This window comes from Varroa destructor, unplaced genomic scaffold (genome assembly GCF_002443255.2).
Source record: "Varroa destructor unplaced genomic scaffold, Vdes_3.0 BEIS01000001.1, whole genome shotgun sequence".
NCBI lineage: Eukaryota > Metazoa > Arthropoda > Arachnida > Mesostigmata > Varroidae > Varroa > Varroa destructor.
Window position 1 is genome coordinate 30,514,430 of NW_019211454.1, and position 20,841 is coordinate 30,535,270.

At 42.4% G+C, this 20,841-nt stretch overlaps 2 protein-coding genes across 4 annotated transcripts; both read right to left on the reverse strand.

Moving 5' to 3' along the window:
- Nucleotides 1-432: 432 nt before the first annotated feature.
- On the reverse strand, nt 433-9,253 carry LOC147758502 (uncharacterized). Of its 2 annotated transcripts, none has more exons than XM_086976681.1 (4): nt 8,582-9,253; nt 8,126-8,406; nt 3,038-3,153; nt 433-881 (listed from the first exon to the last, which is right to left on the reverse strand). In XM_086976681.1, exons 2-3 carry the CDS (start codon nt 8,327-8,329, stop codon nt 3,052-3,054), a joined length of 306 nt encoding a protein of 101 aa, XP_086832807.1. In that variant the 5' UTR covers nt 8,330-8,406; nt 8,582-9,253; the 3' UTR covers nt 433-881; nt 3,038-3,051. The 2 variants fall into 2 exon arrangements, with proteins under 2 accessions (XP_086832807.1, XP_086832808.1); XM_086976682.1 differs by lacking the exon at nt 433-881 and adding an exon at nt 2,282-2,457.
- Nucleotides 9,254-9,409: 156 nt separating this feature from the next.
- Nucleotides 9,410-19,939, reverse strand: LOC147758503 (uncharacterized). 2 transcript variants are annotated; one of them, XR_015318773.1, is made up of 3 exons: nt 18,963-19,203; nt 15,735-15,871; nt 9,410-15,616 (listed from the first exon to the last, which is right to left on the reverse strand). XR_015318773.1 is itself a non-coding variant. In XM_086977040.1 (3 exons), exons 1-3 carry the CDS (start codon nt 19,535-19,537, stop codon nt 15,520-15,522), a joined length of 558 nt encoding a protein of 185 aa, XP_086833166.1. In that variant the 5' UTR covers nt 19,538-19,939; the 3' UTR covers nt 9,410-15,519. The 2 variants fall into 2 exon arrangements, 1 of the variants encoding a protein (XP_086833166.1); XM_086977040.1 differs by lacking the exon at nt 18,963-19,203 and adding an exon at nt 19,214-19,939.
- Nucleotides 19,940-20,841: the final 902 nt, after the last annotated feature.

Below are 20,841 nucleotides of genomic sequence, written 5' to 3' on the forward strand. Positions count from 1 at the left end.
AAGTATGCATGTTGCACCTAATGCAACACTTAGAAATCAGGAGGTCATCAAAAGAGGTGTTTTCAAAGCCTTTCGAAATTCTGACGAGTATATATCAAAGACGGGCAAATTGTTATGAAAAGCATAGCTACATTGGAAGATCGAACGGCACAATCTACTCAGAAAGGAGCCGTTTGTTTAAATTAAAGACATTTAATTTACCTAGGAAATGAATACTGATTGTTCTTGTTGTCATATATTGGAATCGGGCCGTTACTGCATCTAACGAAGCATTACAGCCTGCTATTGTTCGTTGAACTGCCATCGCAAACAATGTTCTACGACTAAGACAATATCAATTGTCATTTGTAGTCTTTTTGTTGCATTGCTAATGTGCCACAAGGGCTTGTATTCAAATACGCTGTCGTCAAATCACCAGGGAAATGTCTTTTTGGCGTTGCCATCGATGTAAAGTTCGTGGCTGCTTTATTCAGACGTGTTGCTAATTTAGTTCTTATTATTGCTATTACCTTTTATATGTGCAATACTGAACACATGATCAATACGTGATCGCCAGCGTGCGTTCCACAACATCCAATAGCATAGTTGCGTGTTCAACTGATATAATAGGTAGATGTGTTGGCTGCTATGATCGTTTTAGTCCAACGGGCACAACGAGCACGCCCTTTTCTCCTTTTTTTCTAACTAGGGACTTCTTGATCTTTTACGCGGGCCGGCTGTCAGTACGATGGGTTCCTGTTAGAGGTGTAGACGCTAGGAGCTAGCTACCAACTGGCAGGTTGAGCCCTAAAGTCCCTCCGGTGGCTGATCCTTTCAAGTCAGCCGTCGGAAATCCAAAGGGAAAGAGGACGGACCAAAATAGGAGAAGTCCTGTCAGGACCCTGGAGAGAAAGAAGACGAGGAGGAGTGCAAGTCAGACATCAGGAAGCCTGATACAGCCCTACGCCAGACTTATGTAGACAGACATATCAAAATAAAAGCACAAGGAACAGCTAAACAGATGATAAGGGGCAAGATCATCAGACCAGAATACAGTTCAAAGCCTACGATCCTTCTATTCAGATTAGGTGTTCAACAGTTCTTTTCCCATTCTCGCATCCTCTTTTTTATGAAAAATTAATTGGTAAATTGTTGTACGGTATTTTGTTCTGGTTATAACTTTTCCGACATGGCGAAACGCATTTGTTCACGGTCTATATAGTTTTATATAATGGTTTCAGATAAAAATTTTCATAAATCATGTTTTCGAAATAATTAACAGAACTGACTGAGCATACAGTTTATCTCCTAATCCGCATCCTAAATAATGAGAAAATATGCATTTTAGTTCATTGGTCATTTTGCAATTCATTATATTATTATTATGTATTAATTCTTTTGGCCCATAACTGTAGAATGTTTTAAAACACTCTAAGGCACTGACACGTTTGCAGATTTTGTAAAGTTCAGGTCAAAAAAAAATAATACGGGTTATTCCTCTACACATTACAGACAGATAATTACTGGTTTTCTTTGTGGCATAGTCATATGAATAACAGGAACTTGTTCCCTTGACTTCTCCGAACTTGTTTGGGTTATCTACTAATTGGGGACGCCTTGTACATTGGAAGTTGTTGATATAACTGAATTGTTTATATATTGCAGAGTTTACAGAAAAGACGTTATGCATCTGAGCCAGTGCAACGGTTATTGCTCAAGTGAAGAATGCCCAAGGGGTATTTTTGCTTTTACTTCAGCGCACCGACAGTTCTCTATCACCCTGTTTTTTGACAAGGCAACATTTAGTGCTCGTTGTAAATGCGTTTGAATTGCGTTACAGAGATTGAGCCGGTTATGATGCTGATGACAGTGACCGTCGTGGCAGTACTGAGCTCGCAGAGCATATCTAATATGAACGGTGGGCGACAACAGCAATCTTCAGCCATAGGGCCACACAAGCGTAGCAAAGCTCATCGAAAGAGCGGGAGAATCGCAATGAAGTCTGGCCATGCGCACTGACTCTCTAAAGTCTCAGTGAAGGTTAGCAGAATGATGTGGAGTATCTCGAAAAGACTGTAAGGACAGACTAGGCCTCTCTTGTGAAGACATATTTCTCCTTTCTTCTTTTTTTTTTTGTCGACCAGTGGCTTGGCCCAAGGAAGCGATCGGTTCTGGGAGGCCGAATCGAAAAGGAGGAAATGACCATGCACTTCGCTTAGCAGATGCCGCTGGAGCAAGGGATAAGAGAAGGCGGAAGATGCTGTAAACTATTCGATGCAACTCATGAATGCAGTCGTCCGTACTAATGGGAATCAGTCACCTATACTGAGAACTGAGTACCGAGACCAATTCGTTCTATGGGCCTGTCACCGCATGTGCCGGATACTGTCAGCGGCGGATTGAAGAAAAATGTCGGGTGTGTCGAAGCACTTTTTGTTCGATCAGGCTTTGCTTATGATTGATGAGCTTAAGTATCTCCTAGTGGATATTAAAATATAACATAAGGAGCACACGGTTAATGGGTAGTCCTGCTGCTCCCTATGGTCTTTTTCGCAAAGTTCTTAGGATAATACATCATATATTGAGTGACTTAGGTAGACAAAAGGCTGATGACGGAATTGCTTACACGTAAACGTCTCTTGCAAATAATTAAGCGTAAAAACGACTTCTGTCTTAAACGCGGTAAGTTAGTACCTTAAAATAAAACTTATTCTAATGAGACAGAGTACCGCATGAAATAAAGTGAGCATATCAACTTATCTTTTTGGGGAAACTTGGGAGATATGGACAACCTTATTCAAGTAGTAAGCGTTCATACTAACCTCACTATTACTTCAACCTCGAAGTTAAATATCGAATATGCCTTTGGCTTAATTACGTGGACATTTATAGTAATTAGCAACCAAGAAATAATCGTTTCAAACGCTACAGCATTTTACGCCACATAACTGACCCCTCTTCTGTCACCTGCCTTGTTTTAATCCGTATAGTTTATTTGGACACGAAATGATATTTGTAAGAATTGTTAGTATATTTGAATAGAAATATATAAATATACCTTAAACGATGAACTCATATACTGGAATCACAAACTGCTGAGTAGTTCCTGCTGAGTCTATGCAGCTCCACGCGAAACAGTTCCCGATCTATCTCCTTTCGCTTAGTCCCACTCATCTATAACCAAAATTCGCGTTTTAGTAGCGTAATATATGGCGTATGTATGCCTATGAGCTGTTTCTGAAGTTGACAAAACGTACTCACTTAACACTGTGTGTCCGCCTCGTGCTTTTCGCTCGGCTCTTCTATCACCAGTCAATATGGACGGTTAACTTCCCAACTTTATCAGCCAATGGTGACCCCTCCTGAGCCTTTGCGGAAACCCTGATTGGCCCTAACATCCCTCCACCATTTTTAATAAAATTTTATGCCGCTGTCGTCGTATTCAGCACGAGCGAGTCTCAGTGAAAGAGACAGCGACCAAACCAATGTACACGTTGTTCGGCCCATGGACGGGCTCAAGTAACTGTTTAAACGAAAGCTTCTGATAGGAAAAAAATTCACTATCTCAGACAATTCGACTACACTGCGTAGACGCTACCTTGCCGGATTACGCCTACCATCTTCGCAAAATACGCTGTATGGAATAACCCGAAAACAAACGTAAAAGCTCGTTTAACCAGCGAATATACTTCGATTACTAGTAGTGAAAAAGTACGCTGCTATCTATTTTGATATCTAATAGATTCTCTAAAGAGGTAAAATGCTTTCCGAGAGGTTCAAGAGGGGTGCATCAATAGTTCACAATAGGTGAATATCAACCGGCTGTTAGCCGACATTTTAGCAACGTCCTGCTCTTTTCCTTGTAACAATTTTGATCAGAGCTAAACTGATCCTTCCAGGCAAACTAAGTGACGCTTCACTGAACCCTACTTCACCAAACCGTGAAAACAGGCTGTTTGCATGATGTTCTTTTCGTTCGGATCTATCATGATGCGTGTCATTCCTCATTTGGCTGTTGACCTATCTCAAATGAACGTCACGGACTCAAATGAGTAAGCTCAACGGTGTTCTTCGGCCTACGGATGTCTCGATTACTTCTGCTAACTTTAAAATGTTTGATATAAACAAAAAAATCAAAGCTGTTATAACAAGTAACTGTAAAAGTTTATTAGATTAATTCTCTCTAGCTGTATATCAGCGCACAGTTTTGGTGTTTTATCTTCACGCCCCTCCTTGCCTCGGAAAAGAACGGCGACGAACGCGGTTCATTGGCTACCATAGTCAATTATGCGAGCAGCTTTTTTATGAAACGACTCGCAGTAAGTAAGCCATCCAGAAGGCCTGTTACATTCAGCGACATAGTGCAATATCCCTATACTTCAGGCTTTACCCAGAGTTAGGGTCTATGCCGCACTGCACCACATTCAAGCATTGTTCTTTTCTAGCAGTGCGAACTGATGTGGCTTCATAAACTCTTGCAACTGGTTACGTAGATATGGGAAATGATCCTTTACGCGTATGTCCGGCAGAATCGGTGGCGTGAACCATAGCGTGAGCCCAGCGTCCAGTGGCTTTGCAGTTATTAAGCATGGCAGAAAAATAGCAATAAACCTCTCCAATTTATGAGATTTGCATAACAAACCCAGGTTGTTTGCAAAAACACATGAACCATATATTAGTGATGCTATCATTTGTATATGCCTTAAGACGTACAATTTATGTTTTATGCAGCCGCAATTTCTGGCACAACATAAAATATCCTGAGACTTGCATTGCCTCGTTCAGTATCATTTCGTTTTATATCGTTGTCTATTATATAGCTACAGCCTATGGTTTTAACACCCGCCATGTATACGATTTACCGCGTTTATTTCATGTAGATCGGGCGAAAGCAGCCACTTATAATCCGTGCCTTCGCCCAGCAGAAGCGTCTGTTCAAAGGCTAAGTTGCCCGATTAGTCATCAGGATAGCAAAGTTGAATTCCAATCGGGTAGTATCAGTAACCCAACACAGTGGGGCGAAAACAAGGTTCTTTATTCTTTGAGTACGTTTTACGCTTTGGAGCGTTTCCCATTTCCGGTGAACATAGGGCAGTTTGCTCACGGCTTTTCCTTGTCTGTCCTTAAGAAGAAGAAGAAAAACGGCTTCCCATGCCTAGCTGATTTTCCACCCAAAACGAGCCCGAGGTCCTTCCCTTCTTAATGAATGCTCGCAATCTGCAATGTCTCCGTAGGTGGTCTCACTCTTATCTGGCCTTCTTTCGTAGTCCTTTCAGAAGTCCTACAAGCTTCATCCGCTTTCAGTCCCGCTTTATAATCACCATGCAAATCACTCTAACCATCTTAATGGTGAGGTGTTCGGACGCTCGGGCGAGTCACTTTGCTGACACCTTGAATCATCGATTCCAAGTAATCCTTGAGCTATCCTTCGCGATTCTTCCAGGTGGCTTCCAGGACTTTACTATGCTCAACTGATTACAGTGAATGCAAATGTGGTCGGTACTGCGCGGCTCGTAAGGACCGTACAGAGATAGGTACAAATAAGCAGGCTATGAATGTTTATTATGGCATTTATACCTATTTATTTTTTTATTACATTGTATTATATGCATTTATATCTAAACAATTTCATTGTTTAGGATGACATACTGCTGGTTTTAAGGGGGGTTGCTAGTTGTCTATTAATCTTATATAGTTGTATTTCACACAAACTAAAACTCATAAAGACTATATATTATTTTACATAACTTCGGCTATCCGGAGAGAGCCATGCACAAAGCAAAAACAGTCGCGACCAGTTGGTATAGTTGCGAAGCTTCATTTTCCGTCCATCGGCGAAACTCTGAGTTCATAGATGAACAGGTTACGACTGATAAAAATAGGAATATCAGAGTCGCAAAGAGATGCGCATATGTGCTCTGTCTTCTTATACATACAGGTTCTAGGAGGAAAGGCCCTTAATGGGGTAAAAAAGACAACAATGGTCTTGTCTCTTGCAGCAGGCTGTACTGATACCATTTCTATACCTTCGAGTCAATCGAACGACATCCGCTGCGTGCCGTCAGTCATATATCTGCGTGTGCGGCTTCGGAGAATACGCAGAGACAACTAAAGGCAACTCTGTGGATGATGTATACAGAACCCCCTGCAGTATTAAGAATACGCACCCACACACAACATAGTCGAGTATGGACCCTCACTTTTCACCCTGCCTTTATGCCCAGCATGAAACGGCCTCAAGCTAACAGCACATAATATGCCTGATCAGCAGTTAGACGCGCCCATTCCATTAGTCAAGCACCCCACAATAAAGAACTTGGTAATAACACGGCAACAGGCCTCGCCCCCGTCGTTTGTTTCTCCTTTGCACTCCTTTTCTCTCGCTCTTTGTCGATCTTCTGCAAGATCTCGACCCATACAGTGCATATGTATATCAGTCTAGACATGTAATAGGTTTCGGGACATGACTGCTGCTTAGCCATTCGATAGCTGGTCGACATTGCCCATAGCATCGCCAGTCTCTCGGATGCAAGCGACCAGCGTCTAGATCCAAAAGAATTTATCCGAACGCATCGTGAGCACCACATGAGCCACCTTATATAAGCGCGTAACGTGCAGCAATAAGTACAGAGAGGCACCAACAGACACATGCACCACACTCTCAAATATATACGCCGCGCATAGGAGCATACTGCTTGGACAGAAAGTCTAGCGGAAAACGCTGTCGCTAGAACTACGCGGAGTTGTAGCAATTGGTAAGCTGCAATCTTGAGACAGAAGCCGGGGTTACGTCTATTCGATTAGCTTGAAGCCTTCAGCGGCTCTCATGAGCCGAATTACTAGATTCCCGAGTTCGTCAAGCTCTCGTTTCGGCCTGTGGCAGCCACATCGCTGTCGGATTCAACTTATCGAACTAGCTAGTCTCTATACGTGTGCTTAAATAGGACTGACCGAGTGAGTGCATAATATGCACGAAACACTTTTCTTTGGTAACGGAATGGTGAAGGGGTGTGGGACTGTTGCTGTGGCTGCAACTTATCATGCCCCTTTGAAGCCAACGACCGGCAATACATATCGGCAATTAAATGTCTATGACCGGCGCCCAAGCACGCTTTTGCCGTTGTCGATAGCTAGGAATGATTACGTATGTTCGATAGACAGTTGTCGGCGCAGCCTTTAAATGTACCTGTTGAACATTTACAAGGTAAGCTTCCGACATACAGGTAGTATGGTTACGTCTGTTCAGCTTCTTTTGTTTCACTCCAGTGTGATTTCCAGTGTATGTTTTCAATGAAAGCCCTCATAAAGAAAAAGCAAAGAATTTTACTAGAGTAGCGCGTATGCGAAGGATCCATGCATTACAACACTGTTACACATATAATTCTAATAAATGATATTCACGAGCTGGTGCTAATGGGATGCTCGAAGCCTGCGTCCGCCTTTAATTGGTTTCAGATATTTTTGATGGCAGAAGGTGTGTATGCGTTCATGCATGGGGTGATCAGACTGTGGATGCGTCGGACTTGACACTTCGGTAGTTTCTATGAATTGACTGAGTCACCGCCACACGGTACGAATTATCAGCTTTGCTTTTTGACTTGTAAAGGAATCCTCCACACCAAGAAATGGCTTGACAGCGTATATCTTACAGTATATATTAAATTCTTTACTTTATATCGGAATCGGGCTTAGATATCTAATTTACTCGATTGTTCTACTGACACGAAAAGCGGTGCAGAAATAAGGAGAGTTTTTAGCATTGTAATGCTGCCGAAGCTGTAGTTCCAAAATGCTATAATTAGAATCTATCTGATTTGATCCTGTTGTTACGGCCTTGGGTTTGTGCGAAACGTTCGCAATATGTTCACCCGCTATATATATATATATATATATATATATATATATATATATATATATATATATATGAGCAGCACAACCTAACTTCTGTCCCATCAATTGGCTAGGCATGTTCGATTCGTAACAATCGTGCCTCTGCGTACGATACGCTTATCTATTTCATGAATGCTTAACTCAACAGTTTGCCCTACTCAGCATGATCTACTCTTGGCATGTCATCGATTTTATTTAATAAGTAAGTTGAAGCAGTTGTCCACTAGTTCGCTCTACTTCCTGTTTAGCTTCTTACCCTCTTGCCGTCCTGTTTGCCGTTCTCGTAACTATGCAAATTCTTTTGCCGTCGTCGTCGTCGTTTGCCACGATTTTCTCTGCTCGTCGAATCTTTTTTAAGACATTCAGAGTCTCGTGAGATGAGCCGTTCCGTAAAACTCCGCTCGGAGAAAGACGTACCTCCAAGTATCCGCGCCGTGTCTGCTTCAGCCATCGCCGTCATTGCCACTTTCCATCCACGCAGGTCTTTCAGTTGGTAAGTTGGACAGCCAGCTGCCTGCTCGTTTGTCCATGTACTTGCTTAACCGAGATCAAGTACGTGTGCGCAACTTTAGACAGTCTCTAAGGGAATATTGTATCGACTGAGACAAACACCCAATTCCTCCTTCACGGCTTTACGACACACGAAGTTGTCGTGCATCCTCTTTGAGAATATTTAAAGCCATTCTGTACCACCTACAACCCTAATACCCACCAAGAGGAGATCAGAAAGCAGCGGTTGTTCTCTCGGCTCCGGACCGCTTTCGCATACTACGCCTCCGTACTACTTTCTGTCGGACCTGAGTGCAGTTCAGACAGTGGCTAGTATCCTGGAATAAGGCAAACTTTTCCGCGCTAGAAATGGTAACTCAATGAAGAATTCTGTACATCTTGTCCTGTTGAGCTGGAAACCGAGGCAACAACAATCGAAACTTTTTTCGAAGACCTAATTTCTAGGGCTGCCTCTTCAGTTAAAGAAAAAAGTGTAAGGTTATAATATGTTATGTAAATAGACAAATAAGTATATATACAGGGTGAGGCATCTAAATACGACCTTGTCTTATGGATCGTTTCTTAAAACTGTATCTAAACAAAAAAAAAAAGTACTTATCTGTTGCACATACTGGAGGTATCGTTTGCTACGGTCATGTTTGTTCGGTATAACCACGATCTATTGCCATTCCAGCTGAAATTCGGGACTTAACCGACTAACTAACCATTTTCAAAATTTTCCTTCTTTAATTAGAAAACGAGCGTTTTATTAGCAGTTATACGTGAACTAGTGCTGGTAGGTGTTAGCTTGTCAAAGCGTGGCTTATACGCCACATACAAAACATTGGTGATTCCAAGCCGAAAATAACCGAAATGTTAAGATTAAAAACGGCAAATGAATATATGAAAGGTAGAAAAAACGCAAAAAGCTCGAAGAACTAGTTTAATTTTACATTCACTTTGAAACGATACAATTAACAATAAATACTGTTTTTTAAAATGGCCCTTAATCGCTATATAGTAGACACAAATGTATTAAAGATGGCTTTTAGAATCATTTTGATGTATTCTCGAACCATGAAAAGATTGACTCTATCGAAGATCTTTCAGTTTGCGCCTAAAAATTGTGCTCAAATTTCTTCCAAAGGTTGCATGAAAATTGAACTAAATGTAGGCCATTGATTTTAAACAAAAAAAAACTTATAATTTCGGTGAAAGCTCGTCCCGCATAAGTACATTAGGTAACAGCTAATCGTCGCTTCAATTCCGTAAGCGGCGCATTACTTTTCGTCATGATGAGTTTGTTGTTTTATTCTAAACATTTGATATCAAAAATAACGGGCGAGAACATGCCAGTTATGACAAACAGCTTACCAAAGTTTTATCTGAAGATCAAAGCAATGACGGTCCTAGGCAACTTCGTCGTGATTTGCAACATAATTTTCGTATGATGACGCAGCCTTCATTCTAAAATACGTATTCGTGGTGTTGATCAAGCTTCGTTAGAGGTCGTACGCGTCTATGTACATATATTCTATTATCAAGTACAATTTCTTTCCTCTGTCGCCTCTTTATCGCCAACAGACTACATATATATAATCTCCCTCTTGACAAACCCTTTGTTTTCACGCTTCGGGCTTTACTGAGCTAAGTATGCGCACGTATGCTTAGGCTTAAGTAACAACAGCACTAGCAGTAAGGGAGGGCTGGTGCCAATGATTAACGGCCAGCCGGATCGCAAGCAGTCTTCCGTCTTTCGCGATAGCGACGTTCGGTTCCTTGAGAATTTCCTGCCTGTTTGCTTCCCACCTCGTCGTATGGTCGCCCAAGTGCTGACTGCAGCCTGAACTTGTCGCTCCACGTGTATACAAAGGAAACACGCCGGTACATGGCGTGGACTGTGGGAAGAGGCACACATGACTATGTTGCGACTCCAACTCGGCTTCGGTAAGGAAAACGGCAGAGGCAGCAGCAAAGGACGGTAGTGAGAACAGTCAATCCTGAGTAAGCCAGTCAGCCAGCTAAATTCTGTGTAGTACATTTTTGTTTTTTTTTGCTTCGAAACGCCACTAATGCCGCCGCCCGCTGTCTTCCGCATTCCCTCTTTTCGCATCGCTCTCTCGGCGTTACCATTCTTATTTTTTATCTTCTCTTCCCTCTTTGCCTTCCCCTCAACTTCGCTGATGGTCGGTCAGAAGAGGAAACGGCCGCCAAGGCGCATCTCTCCTACGGTGTTGTTTGCCTCAATTCGTCCTTCGTTCCCCAAATCCAAAACGTTTCCGTCTACCTCCGTCCCCCACTCGAACACCGGCCCTTCTTCTGGTCGACTACTTTGGATTGTGAGGTCGTTTCTGACGCCGGCGCCGTTGTTCTATCCTGTGACTGTGATTAATACTTTTCGCTAAACTCCTTCATTAATTTTCATAATGATTTTAATAATAGTCGCGAGATCCATCCCGAAGTGACAGGGGTACTGAACTTTGGGTGCTACTCGGCCGTGCTCTATGGGACAGTCGCAAAAACGTCTTCGAACGCATGAACACAAAGGGCTGCTAAACGAAGCTAAATGAGAGCGTGAGAACATGATTTTGGTCGAGCTTGCTGCTCATTTCCTTCCGTCGATGAGAATTTTGATGATGCTTCTTCAAGAGCCTTACATTCACGCAGGGCTCAGAGAAATGGCTTTTCCGATTTTCTCTGATAAAACAAAAAAGCTCAGACAGATATCCTTTTATAATGACATCGACAAACGCCCAGTGAGCACACAGTAGGTAAAAAAAGAAACATTGAAAAGACTTGTGCTCTACTATTCGAGTGTGTTTAATGCATCATTTCGCCTTGGTAGGGCATCCATACAAGGAACCTTGATTTCACCTATTGGCCAAATGTAGCAGACTTCTATCGCTTAACTCTGTAATAGCAAGCAGAGTCGATACGAAAAAAATACACCGAAATCGACTATTTTAATGGAATGTTCGGGAGAAACGTTTTCTTTCTCACACTGGAATTTTCCCAATTCCGGATCCTTAAACACTGAAATCGATTATCCGAATAATTTCGAAATTCACGCTACGGCTATCCGTATTCATATCGCACTTTTTACAATATATACCTGTGTGTAATTAAAGAGGGATTCGCTAATGAACAAAACGCTTTTCTCTAATGAACACGTCCTGCAGGCTTGTTCTAAGCAATAAACACGTTTTTATATTCGCAAAGCGTCCGCATACATTACTCGACGGTATCGGATGGGACAAAAAGTAAAAATAGCTACATACATCGACTGATTCTGGACTCTAAATCTTGTATGAAATGGGCGTCCATAAAGATTTGCTCAGAGGAAAAATCCTACAAAAGAAAAACGCCCTCAAATCGAAACGTTTGAGTGCGCTTGAAGGGAGGAGCACCTCGAAGACAAGAAGCACCGCTTCAGTTCCTAAAATGTTTTTGCTCTGTCACTTTCGGTGTTTCTCTTTTTGGCAGTTTTTTCGGCTTTCTTTTGCTCGTCTCACTCGTTTGCCAGCAGCCCTCCATTCCTCTCCAATCATCTTTTGCTCCTGCTCTGACTCTCCATTGCTGCTTTGCCTCGCCTTATTGATCGGCAGCAACGCTGGTACTAGTGCATCCCCTCGCTTATTCCCTTCTAAGTTTTCGTTTCCTTTTCGCGTCCGCTCGCGGCTGGGCTAGCCGAAACTGTTTCTGCCACTCGTTGAGTTAAGCTGCAGAAGAGCCGCCGCGCCCGTTCCCCTTGCCGACGCAGATACGCCGTCTGGCAGATCTTTTTCTATAAGCGAAACGGCAAGCTGAAGAAGAGGCACTCATATGTCTTTACAAAAATACCGAAAGTCCATATCTTATCCAAGTGACTTCGACTGTTGCCACCTCTTTTGCTTGTGAACCCCACCCTAAATCCGTCATGTAACCCTTGGCCAGAATTACCCTCCCACCGATTCTCTATCGCTTCCTTCTCGTTAAAACTGGACGGGCCGACAGCATCTCTACCCCAATCGAGCCTGCGTTGCTACTCGCACTGCGCTACTCCATTTATGAGATAGAATCGGCACTGCCCGGTTTCGATCTAGTTCAAAACCCAGAGCCCCGTTTGGCCAACTATTGCCTCCGCGCCATCATAATCATCACTAGTGAGCGTCATCTCCACTCGACCGAACGAACGGAGTGCTGTTACGCTGCTGTTACTGCCGCCTCCGCCGTCAAACTGGCTTGCCATTGTTGCAGCAAGCCTCCTCAGAGTAGGCGCATGCTGGTAGTCATAGCGGTAGCAGCAGAACAAACGATCAAGGGAAGGCACTAGCAATTCCTACTTTCTCACCATCTTCCGTCTTCTCCTACGGTGTTTTTTTTCCTTTTCGTTCTTCTTCTATGTACTACCAGTGCTGATCTATTTCGTTCGTCTTCCCTCTCCATTGGTCCCCACCGTCCACACTCTGACCATGCCGACCTGATACTTGTCGGCTTGTCTCCGACCAACCGTCTACCACTTCGCTGGTTGCTACTGCTATAGCTGCTTCAAACATGCTCACTTGTATGATAATCGCATTTGCAGGGTTGCTACTGCTTCCTCTGATGACCACGCTATGGTGAAGGATGGATCTGAACGCCCAAAGACCGTACGATGAAGGGACTCACTCTCCTTCACTGGCGTAGTCTCTTCATCCCTAGACGCCTTCCTGCGTACCTCAAAGCCTTCGAAGCAGCTCGTGTAGGGAAACCGCATTCCGAGGGAAGAAAAGCTGTTCTCAACGGAGCATGATGGTTTATGAATATTTGTGTGTACAGAACGTCAAGAAAAGATGCATCATAGGAGATTTCTTTCGTTTAACGTCATTGAATAGACTTGGATCCACTCACTACGCCTCAATAAATTCTTGCAATATCTCTGCGAACTAGTATTTTCTTGATTGAGACGAAATATGCCCAATAATAAAATAAATGTTTACACTGGTAGGCGCTTTCACCAGTGGTACTTCCTATATGTATGCCATGGCCGGGCACTAGTCTGTCTAACCCTTTCCTTGTAGCGGAAATCTCATTCCCCTTCCCAAAAAACAAAGTGCCTACGAAAACACGCATAAATCTTAGCTATATGTATAATATATCCAGTAAAATCCAACAAAGAGCTTTTGATACGCTAACCGTTGCTAAAAGATTTTTGTCGCGCACAATCCTTAATGAGTGACTAAGGCCTTTTAAGAGTGCGGATGGCTTACTCAAAGTAGTTACTTGAACTAAATGTTCCCGTCACAAGCTCACCCTTGAGAATCCAATTAACTTTTCCTTTAACCTTTCAATTAACCTTAAGATTAGAAAAGTATCGATACACACATACATATATATATATATATATATATATATAAATACGTGTGTAGCATTGTCATGTCGCCTTATTAAAAGTGCTTCCGAAACGAGAAGTCTCCCGTGACATTCATATTTGTGGGTTATCAGTCATCCGCTTGCGAACTTTGGTTTCCCGAACATTGCTTCCAAAAAGGAAGATATCAATGACCGGGCTTGTCACTGAAGTCAAGCCATCACACGTCTACATTCAGATATTACTGTCGCACACGATTCTTCCCTTTAGGGTTATAATAGTCACAAGTCTGCTACAATGGCAGTCCTCTTTTCTGCACAGTGGTTTTCGCTCTCCCCCTTTCTCTCTCCCGCACGTTCTCATTCTTTCTACGTCTCTCGAAAAAGTGCTGGTACTATCTCCCCGGATCTGTGAAGAGCAGGAACTATTGAAAGGCTTACTCGCTCTACTTCCATCTTTCGGATCTACACGCACACATATACAGACCTTCATTCATGTCAGCGGCAAACACCTACAGTGTAACAGAGTAGAGTCGATCATACTGTACGCAAATAGAGTAGCAAAGAAGCGAACGAAAAGAAGCGTTCGGTCCTACGCGTTCATCAACAATAATAGTTAGTTGCTAGTTTGTCAGTAGTACCTAATACATAAGTTTCACTTGGGTCAAGGAACTTTCGACGTTATCAATGCTTAGAAAAGCTACTAGGCGCAGGGATGAGGGGTTAAAAGGGAAAAGTGCTGCTACGAATGGTAGTTTGCTTACCGCCCAAAGAAACATACACTTCTAGCATTGCGCTGCCCTTCACCCCATCTCTTTTTGGCTACTCTGTGTGATCGAAGAAACAACGAAGCCCGACATCCTTCAAGTGACAAACTATTAAGCTATTACACAGTACTAGTTATTGATTATTGTTCATATCGTCGCGAATACGAGAGAGTCTTTTTGTGTTCCTGTCCCCGATATAGTGGGTTTCAGCCTCCAACATCGTTTAGCGATAGAACAGAAGAAAGCTAACATTATTGAATAGGACAGAGGTTACGGTTACGGGCTTCTATTTATTTTAAGTATGGCTGGCTACTAACTATTTTGTCTATATGGACATATACGTCTTATATCCTGCAAGAGATTGATAAAAGTGATATTACAAAGCTAGCTCTTTGTTAGTTTTTTTAATTGACCCTTGTGACATCGCATATATATATATATATGTATGTAGTCTGGTTACTCAGAATGACCAGAATTTATGCTTAACGCAGACTTGTGATATTATTCTTTCGGCATTGATCGTGCGTAGTTAGTTCAGTGCCGATTACTGCGATACAGAAGTGGCAATAGATGACCACGTTTCTTGTATTGCCCATGTGGAATAGTTATAAGGTCGTGCCATCGGTCTTTTCGGGTTGTACGGTTGCTACGTTCCAAAATGCATCCCACAAGGAACGGTAGCACCTCGTAAGTACCAGCAGAAGCAACAGCACCCGCTGCCGGACAGAGTCGCAGAATGGCAGCGGTACTAGTATCTATGTTTTTTTAAGAAATTTAGCTAGAATCGGCGGCTAGCTAGCTAGCTAGCTAGCTAGCGAAACGCTTACGAAGTTACAGCTGGCCTTCGTGAAAACAGCTGGAACCTTTATTTCTGTGAGAATGATTCGTCCGCAGATGACTCACTGGCTCTGATGCCGTCCCCGTCGTCATCATCTTTAAACCAAACCCAGCAGCAACAGCAGCGGCAGCGATTGATAGACGGCACCTCAGAGAGTGAACAGGCGAAGGGAAGGTGGGCATCGGTGGTTATACTCAAATGGGGACCGCTTGATTTTACAGCAGCCTTTTATTCTGTAACAGCGATAGCAGGGCGAGTCTTGTAATTTAAAAGGGTCCACAGCAGGAACTGACAATGTGGAGTGGGTGGGCTGGGGTAGTCGCGGCTGCGAACAGAGAAAAGGCAAACATTCAGCTTGTGTCAACATAGATGGATTTAATATAAGTTCATGGCCACCAACTGGGAGAAAGCTGAATGGTAGACTTTGGAAAAACATAACATACTTTTTCTGTAGAGTCAATCCTAGCAATTTTGAGTATTCGCTGGGCTGTTCCGTGTGAACGTCGCCGATTAAACACGCACTCACTCCGAGATGAACCAGCTGGCAAATGTGCACCTCCGTTGTCGGTCTACCTGAAATCTACCATTTTTGTGTATTCTTATGTGTATAAATACTAGTATATGTATTATTAAAAGCACACATGATGCAACAAGAATCATTTGCATTAATTAATACTCAATTATACTGACTTTTACTAGCGGTCTCTGCAGGCCTTTAGCAGGCATACATGAGCATTTATTTATTTATCACGTTATTTGTAAAGAGAAAACTTCAACGTAGGAACTTGGACGCTGCAGTTCAAACTTGCGCTGTCTTGGAAACGCCGTACAGTTGCCATACCTGGTACGTTAATCAAGTACATGACCAAGACTAACTTATCATAGTGACAACTGTGATAATAGTTCAAACGCCCTCAAGATAACCGAGCGTAGACATACTATTGTAATAATTCTACAAAATTGGAAATATGAATTATTTTTTTTTATCGGTTTTGTTAGATCTGGAATACGGTAGCTGACGTAACCGTTGTGGGTTCAGCTAAGGTACTAATTTAAGCGGAAAAGCCGTTTGTTCAAATTGATATCTTAACTGTGTGAAATATTTACCCTTCGAATTAGCAGATAGATAGGAATGAAAATTGTTTTTAAATTTCAAATGTTATGGCTTTTTTTGCGGATAAGTAGGTCCTTGCAGATGTCTATTTGTGTCATACTTACAGGCCTTTTCAAAGTTAAAGGCATTTATATCAACACAATTCTATTGGATTTACCGGCGCTGAGGTGAATCTGATGAGTAGTCACCTATGCATTCGGCCATAACGATTCCGCTATACAGAACACTCTTGAATTCAGAACTTCGTTCAATTAATTCTATGTCTATCTGCTCTGCCCTGTTGATCCTAATCCTATTAATATTGCCCGATTGAACACGTCGTCCTGGGATCATTTTGGGAGCAGACATTAAACAGAGCTTAATAAAGAACGTCGTTGTATTGTCACAATTTACTATATGTATCTCCTACAATTCCTCTTTCAGGTCTTGTCAGCTGTAGTCCTTAACCTAATCAATGGGCGGAAGTTTGCATACAGTCAATCCAGCACTAGGTACTGCTAATTCAATAGCTACTTAGTATGCGAACGACCCCATGCCGGCTATAGGGCAGAAATTATCCTGTTGTTTCTATTTATTTCAAAATGGTACTTTTTTTTACACGAGATTAGTGTATATGTTTGCAAAGGTGTACGTTATATTTGCAGTCGAACAGAAAATCATCTTATTCCAGAGGCTTAGCACAGCAGAGCGTGTTGCACTTTCAGCTATCGACACCTCACTCGTTCATGAAGCTCGGCTGAATTTCGGCAATGTTCGCCATTTCTGCGTAAACACTCGCAAAGATTAGCCTCAGGGAAATCTCAAAACATGAAATGCTTCTTTTTTTATAGCAACATCGAATGAAAACGTTCACATGGCTACGAAGCGCTCGCCCACCTCCCTATAAGAACATCCAGCCGCAGAGCGTACAAACACGGTTCGCATCGGCGTTAACACTTCAGAGACCCTTTAGCGGGCAGCAGCAAAACTCTTCGCGCTAAAACGTATCAATCTATAGATAACATGGTATATCGAGTATCAGACACTCGTTGTGGAACAACTTATTTTAACACCGCAGCATTTTCAACATTTCGTTTTACCCATACAGTGTTGTAGATGGCAACTGCCGATGACAAAAATGGCACTTTATGATACCATATCAACAACGTTTCATCGAATTAATTTTGTACAGAATAACGTTTGCTGTTGAGTGCTCATTTCTGTGTGCCCCACTATTGATATGGCGTTCCTCTATCGACGGCCCTGTTAAAGAAACTAATTCATAGCTTGATTTTTTATTTGCAGTCTCTGCTGTCACCTTTGACAAGCTCATTTTACACATAAATAAATCAAGTTGTCTTAATAATACGAAAAAGTTTTCTGGATAATAACAGTTAACGCATACTCTCCGCCCATTCCTTCATCTTTTTTTCATCACTATTTCTTTTAGCGCCAAATATTTGAAAATTTCATACAATGTGTGAAATTATTTGCTAAAAAAACTAGAGCATTTACTTAACAACAGATACAAAATGTAGTTTACTAGACAATGTATTCAGACAAATAGACGCGTATCACCTGATGGCATTCCTCCGCGTAATAGGCTTTCATGGCTAAAGCAATCCGCCTGCGCGGGAATCATCCATTACGATTTACGTAATTGCGTGATCCGTGTGGTAGGTCTAAAATTATTGGAATGTAGTGAGGGAGGAATACGCTCAATGTATTGGGGATCCCCTCCTTGGACCGCCCCTACAAAATATAAGCTGATTGTCTGACTAACAGGTAATTAAACGTTTACCGTGTGGGCACCTACCCAAACTGGGTCAGCTAGCCAGAACGATCGGTAATGCCCTCGTAGGCGTCATTTCGTCTGGATGGGCCACAGTATGGGGAACGCAAGGGGAAGCCTAATTTGTAAATAGCAAATTAATCTCTTTCATTAAACTCGCAGTACAGCTGTTTCTATCGAGGTCAAACTCAATAAAAGTGACTCCTCCTAGTAATTATAAACGTTGAATATAAGTATGGCTCGGCAGACGATCCGAGTCTATAATTTAATAGTAATTTCGATAAAGACTTAGTCCCTTCAAGCAGCATCTGACTGTTTCACGACGTCGCCATATAACAAGGGCTGCATTTTCAGATAGTTCTAAAATGGCTAAAAAACCTGTGACGCCATCTTATGATATCTTGGCTGATTCTGTCAAAACAGTTTACGAACAAGTTTGCAATATGAAAATTCTTCTGAAATAGCTTCTGAGCATAAGTTAGCTTCCGGCTCAGAGTGCGCAATTATTTGTTCCAGAGAAAGCTGGAAATTGTTTATTATTTCAGTTCAGGCCCTTCCCAATTGCCTGTCTAATCTAACCGGTTCGTTTACATAGTTCGTTGTTCTGCCTCCACATATTCTAACTGACATTTGTCAATGGCGTATCGTTCCCTAAGGCAAAATTCTGCGACAGTCAATATTCGTCAGCCGGAGTCATCATTGCTACACTTCAAGATGCTTTAGTTTGCGATAAAACAACCACACACTTATATAGACAGATACCGCTGAAGCTGTGGAGTTACTTACTCAGCTAGTTGTGATGATCCTGTTGATGCTGACGGCGGCAGCGACGACTTGTTCGCATCGTCAAGCTGAATCTGACAGCCTTAAGTGTCTGTAAAACGAAGAGGCCTATCCGTGTACCTACTTCGGCCTGAGACATTCTGCTGCTGCATCAGACAGATAGATCTAATGTTGACGACAGAATCGTTCAGAAACTGTCACCCTCAAGTTGTTGCTCCAGTATAGACATAATGTCAATGCCAATTTTTACTTACTGCTTTCGAATGCGTGCGTCGTCTGAGTCGCCATCGCATCGATATTAGGTAGCAGCCGTCCAGCTCTACTCTGCGAGGACGGCGGTACGTCAGGTTTGATCCTTCCATTTCCGCTCGCTTATCCGTTTGCTGCTTACTTGCACAATGTAGGCAGTGAACGGCCATACTCGCTTGCTTCCCTGCCGGGTGCTGACCGTTCAAACTATTCCGGGCCATTTTCCTGTTATTGCAACCGTCTTTTCTCCAATGATTGTCACAAGTTGTTCCGTCGTCTTCCCTGTCTTCGCCTTTTACTTTACCTATTGAATTTTCGTGTAGCAGCATTTTTGACGGCACCTAGCTGCTTCAACACCGTATCCGGCAGAAATGTTCGATGGCAGAAACGCTACTCGATTATAACAAAATGCTCGCAAATACATGTTAAGAGACTAAAGCAAAATAACGTGCGATTTACTCTGGCCTGCGAGGCTGGTCTGCTGGCTGTCCATGGTAAGCATCGTTCTTTTCAAGGGAGGGCCTGTCGTGCGTCGTTTGTGTTACCGCTAATATAGGACTGCTTTGCTGCCAACCAGTTTGAAGCCCTTGATCAAGTAAGGCCAGGTTTGCATGTTCCGGGAAGAAGCAGACCAGTTCAGTTACTATATGACACGCTGCTATTCCTGAAGGAGTTGAAACGAAAGCTTAACTTAAAAGAAACAAAACCTTACCGTAGGTTGATCCACAAGTATAAATCGAAACCGAGTGGCATCCCTCTAGTATTTTGTCGGGTCAGTACAATAGCCAGTATCAGCTGGAAGGGCAGTGCGAAAACCAATCGGCACGCTACGGCTCGGTACGTGGTTTACGCACTTTACCACATATATTACCGATTATCACGTTCTCAGAGACGACTACCGCTGCCAATGGTACGAAGCAGCTTGCTGCCTGAATCACGTAGAACGTTGCCTTTCGATGCTTGCTCGTTATGTTTTGGCGCGCTTGTAAGAGACATATAACGAGCCATGGATATATAGCGCTGCTTGTGATAATTATGGCTGTATTTCGTGTCCCAAACGGAGCGAACTGTTGTGAATAATTGATAATTATTATTATTATTATTATATCTGAAAATGAGTTAGGGGGTAGCAGTACCAATACGCGGGGTACTCTTCTGGTATTGCGTGAATCCAGCTCACAAAACACAACAGAGACTAGTGGAAAATAAGCCAGTAATTGCCCTTTGAGCATCTCTAATAAACAGTATTTCTATAGTTTGCTTGGACCCTTATTTCACGATCGCTTAATGCTTTTTCTTTATAACGTATATAACTTCCGGCTAGTGCGGTGCGCATATTAAGAAACTATAATATAATAAAATAACTATAATAAAAAAAGTATAACTATCAATAAAAACCCAAAAATGGCCTTGATTCGATATGCAGATGTACCGCAAGGAGCGATTATTTAATCCGTCCTTATAAATTTTAAATCAGGTCGTCTATAATGTACAGTAACGGTTACAGGTCGAAGTTTTAAGCAGTCAAAGTGCATTCATAAAAACTAACTTTGCTCAGCTCCCAATAATGGTAATCTATTCATGAAAACGGATTCCATTCATTAGAACACCTTACCGAAGATATGCTGTGAGA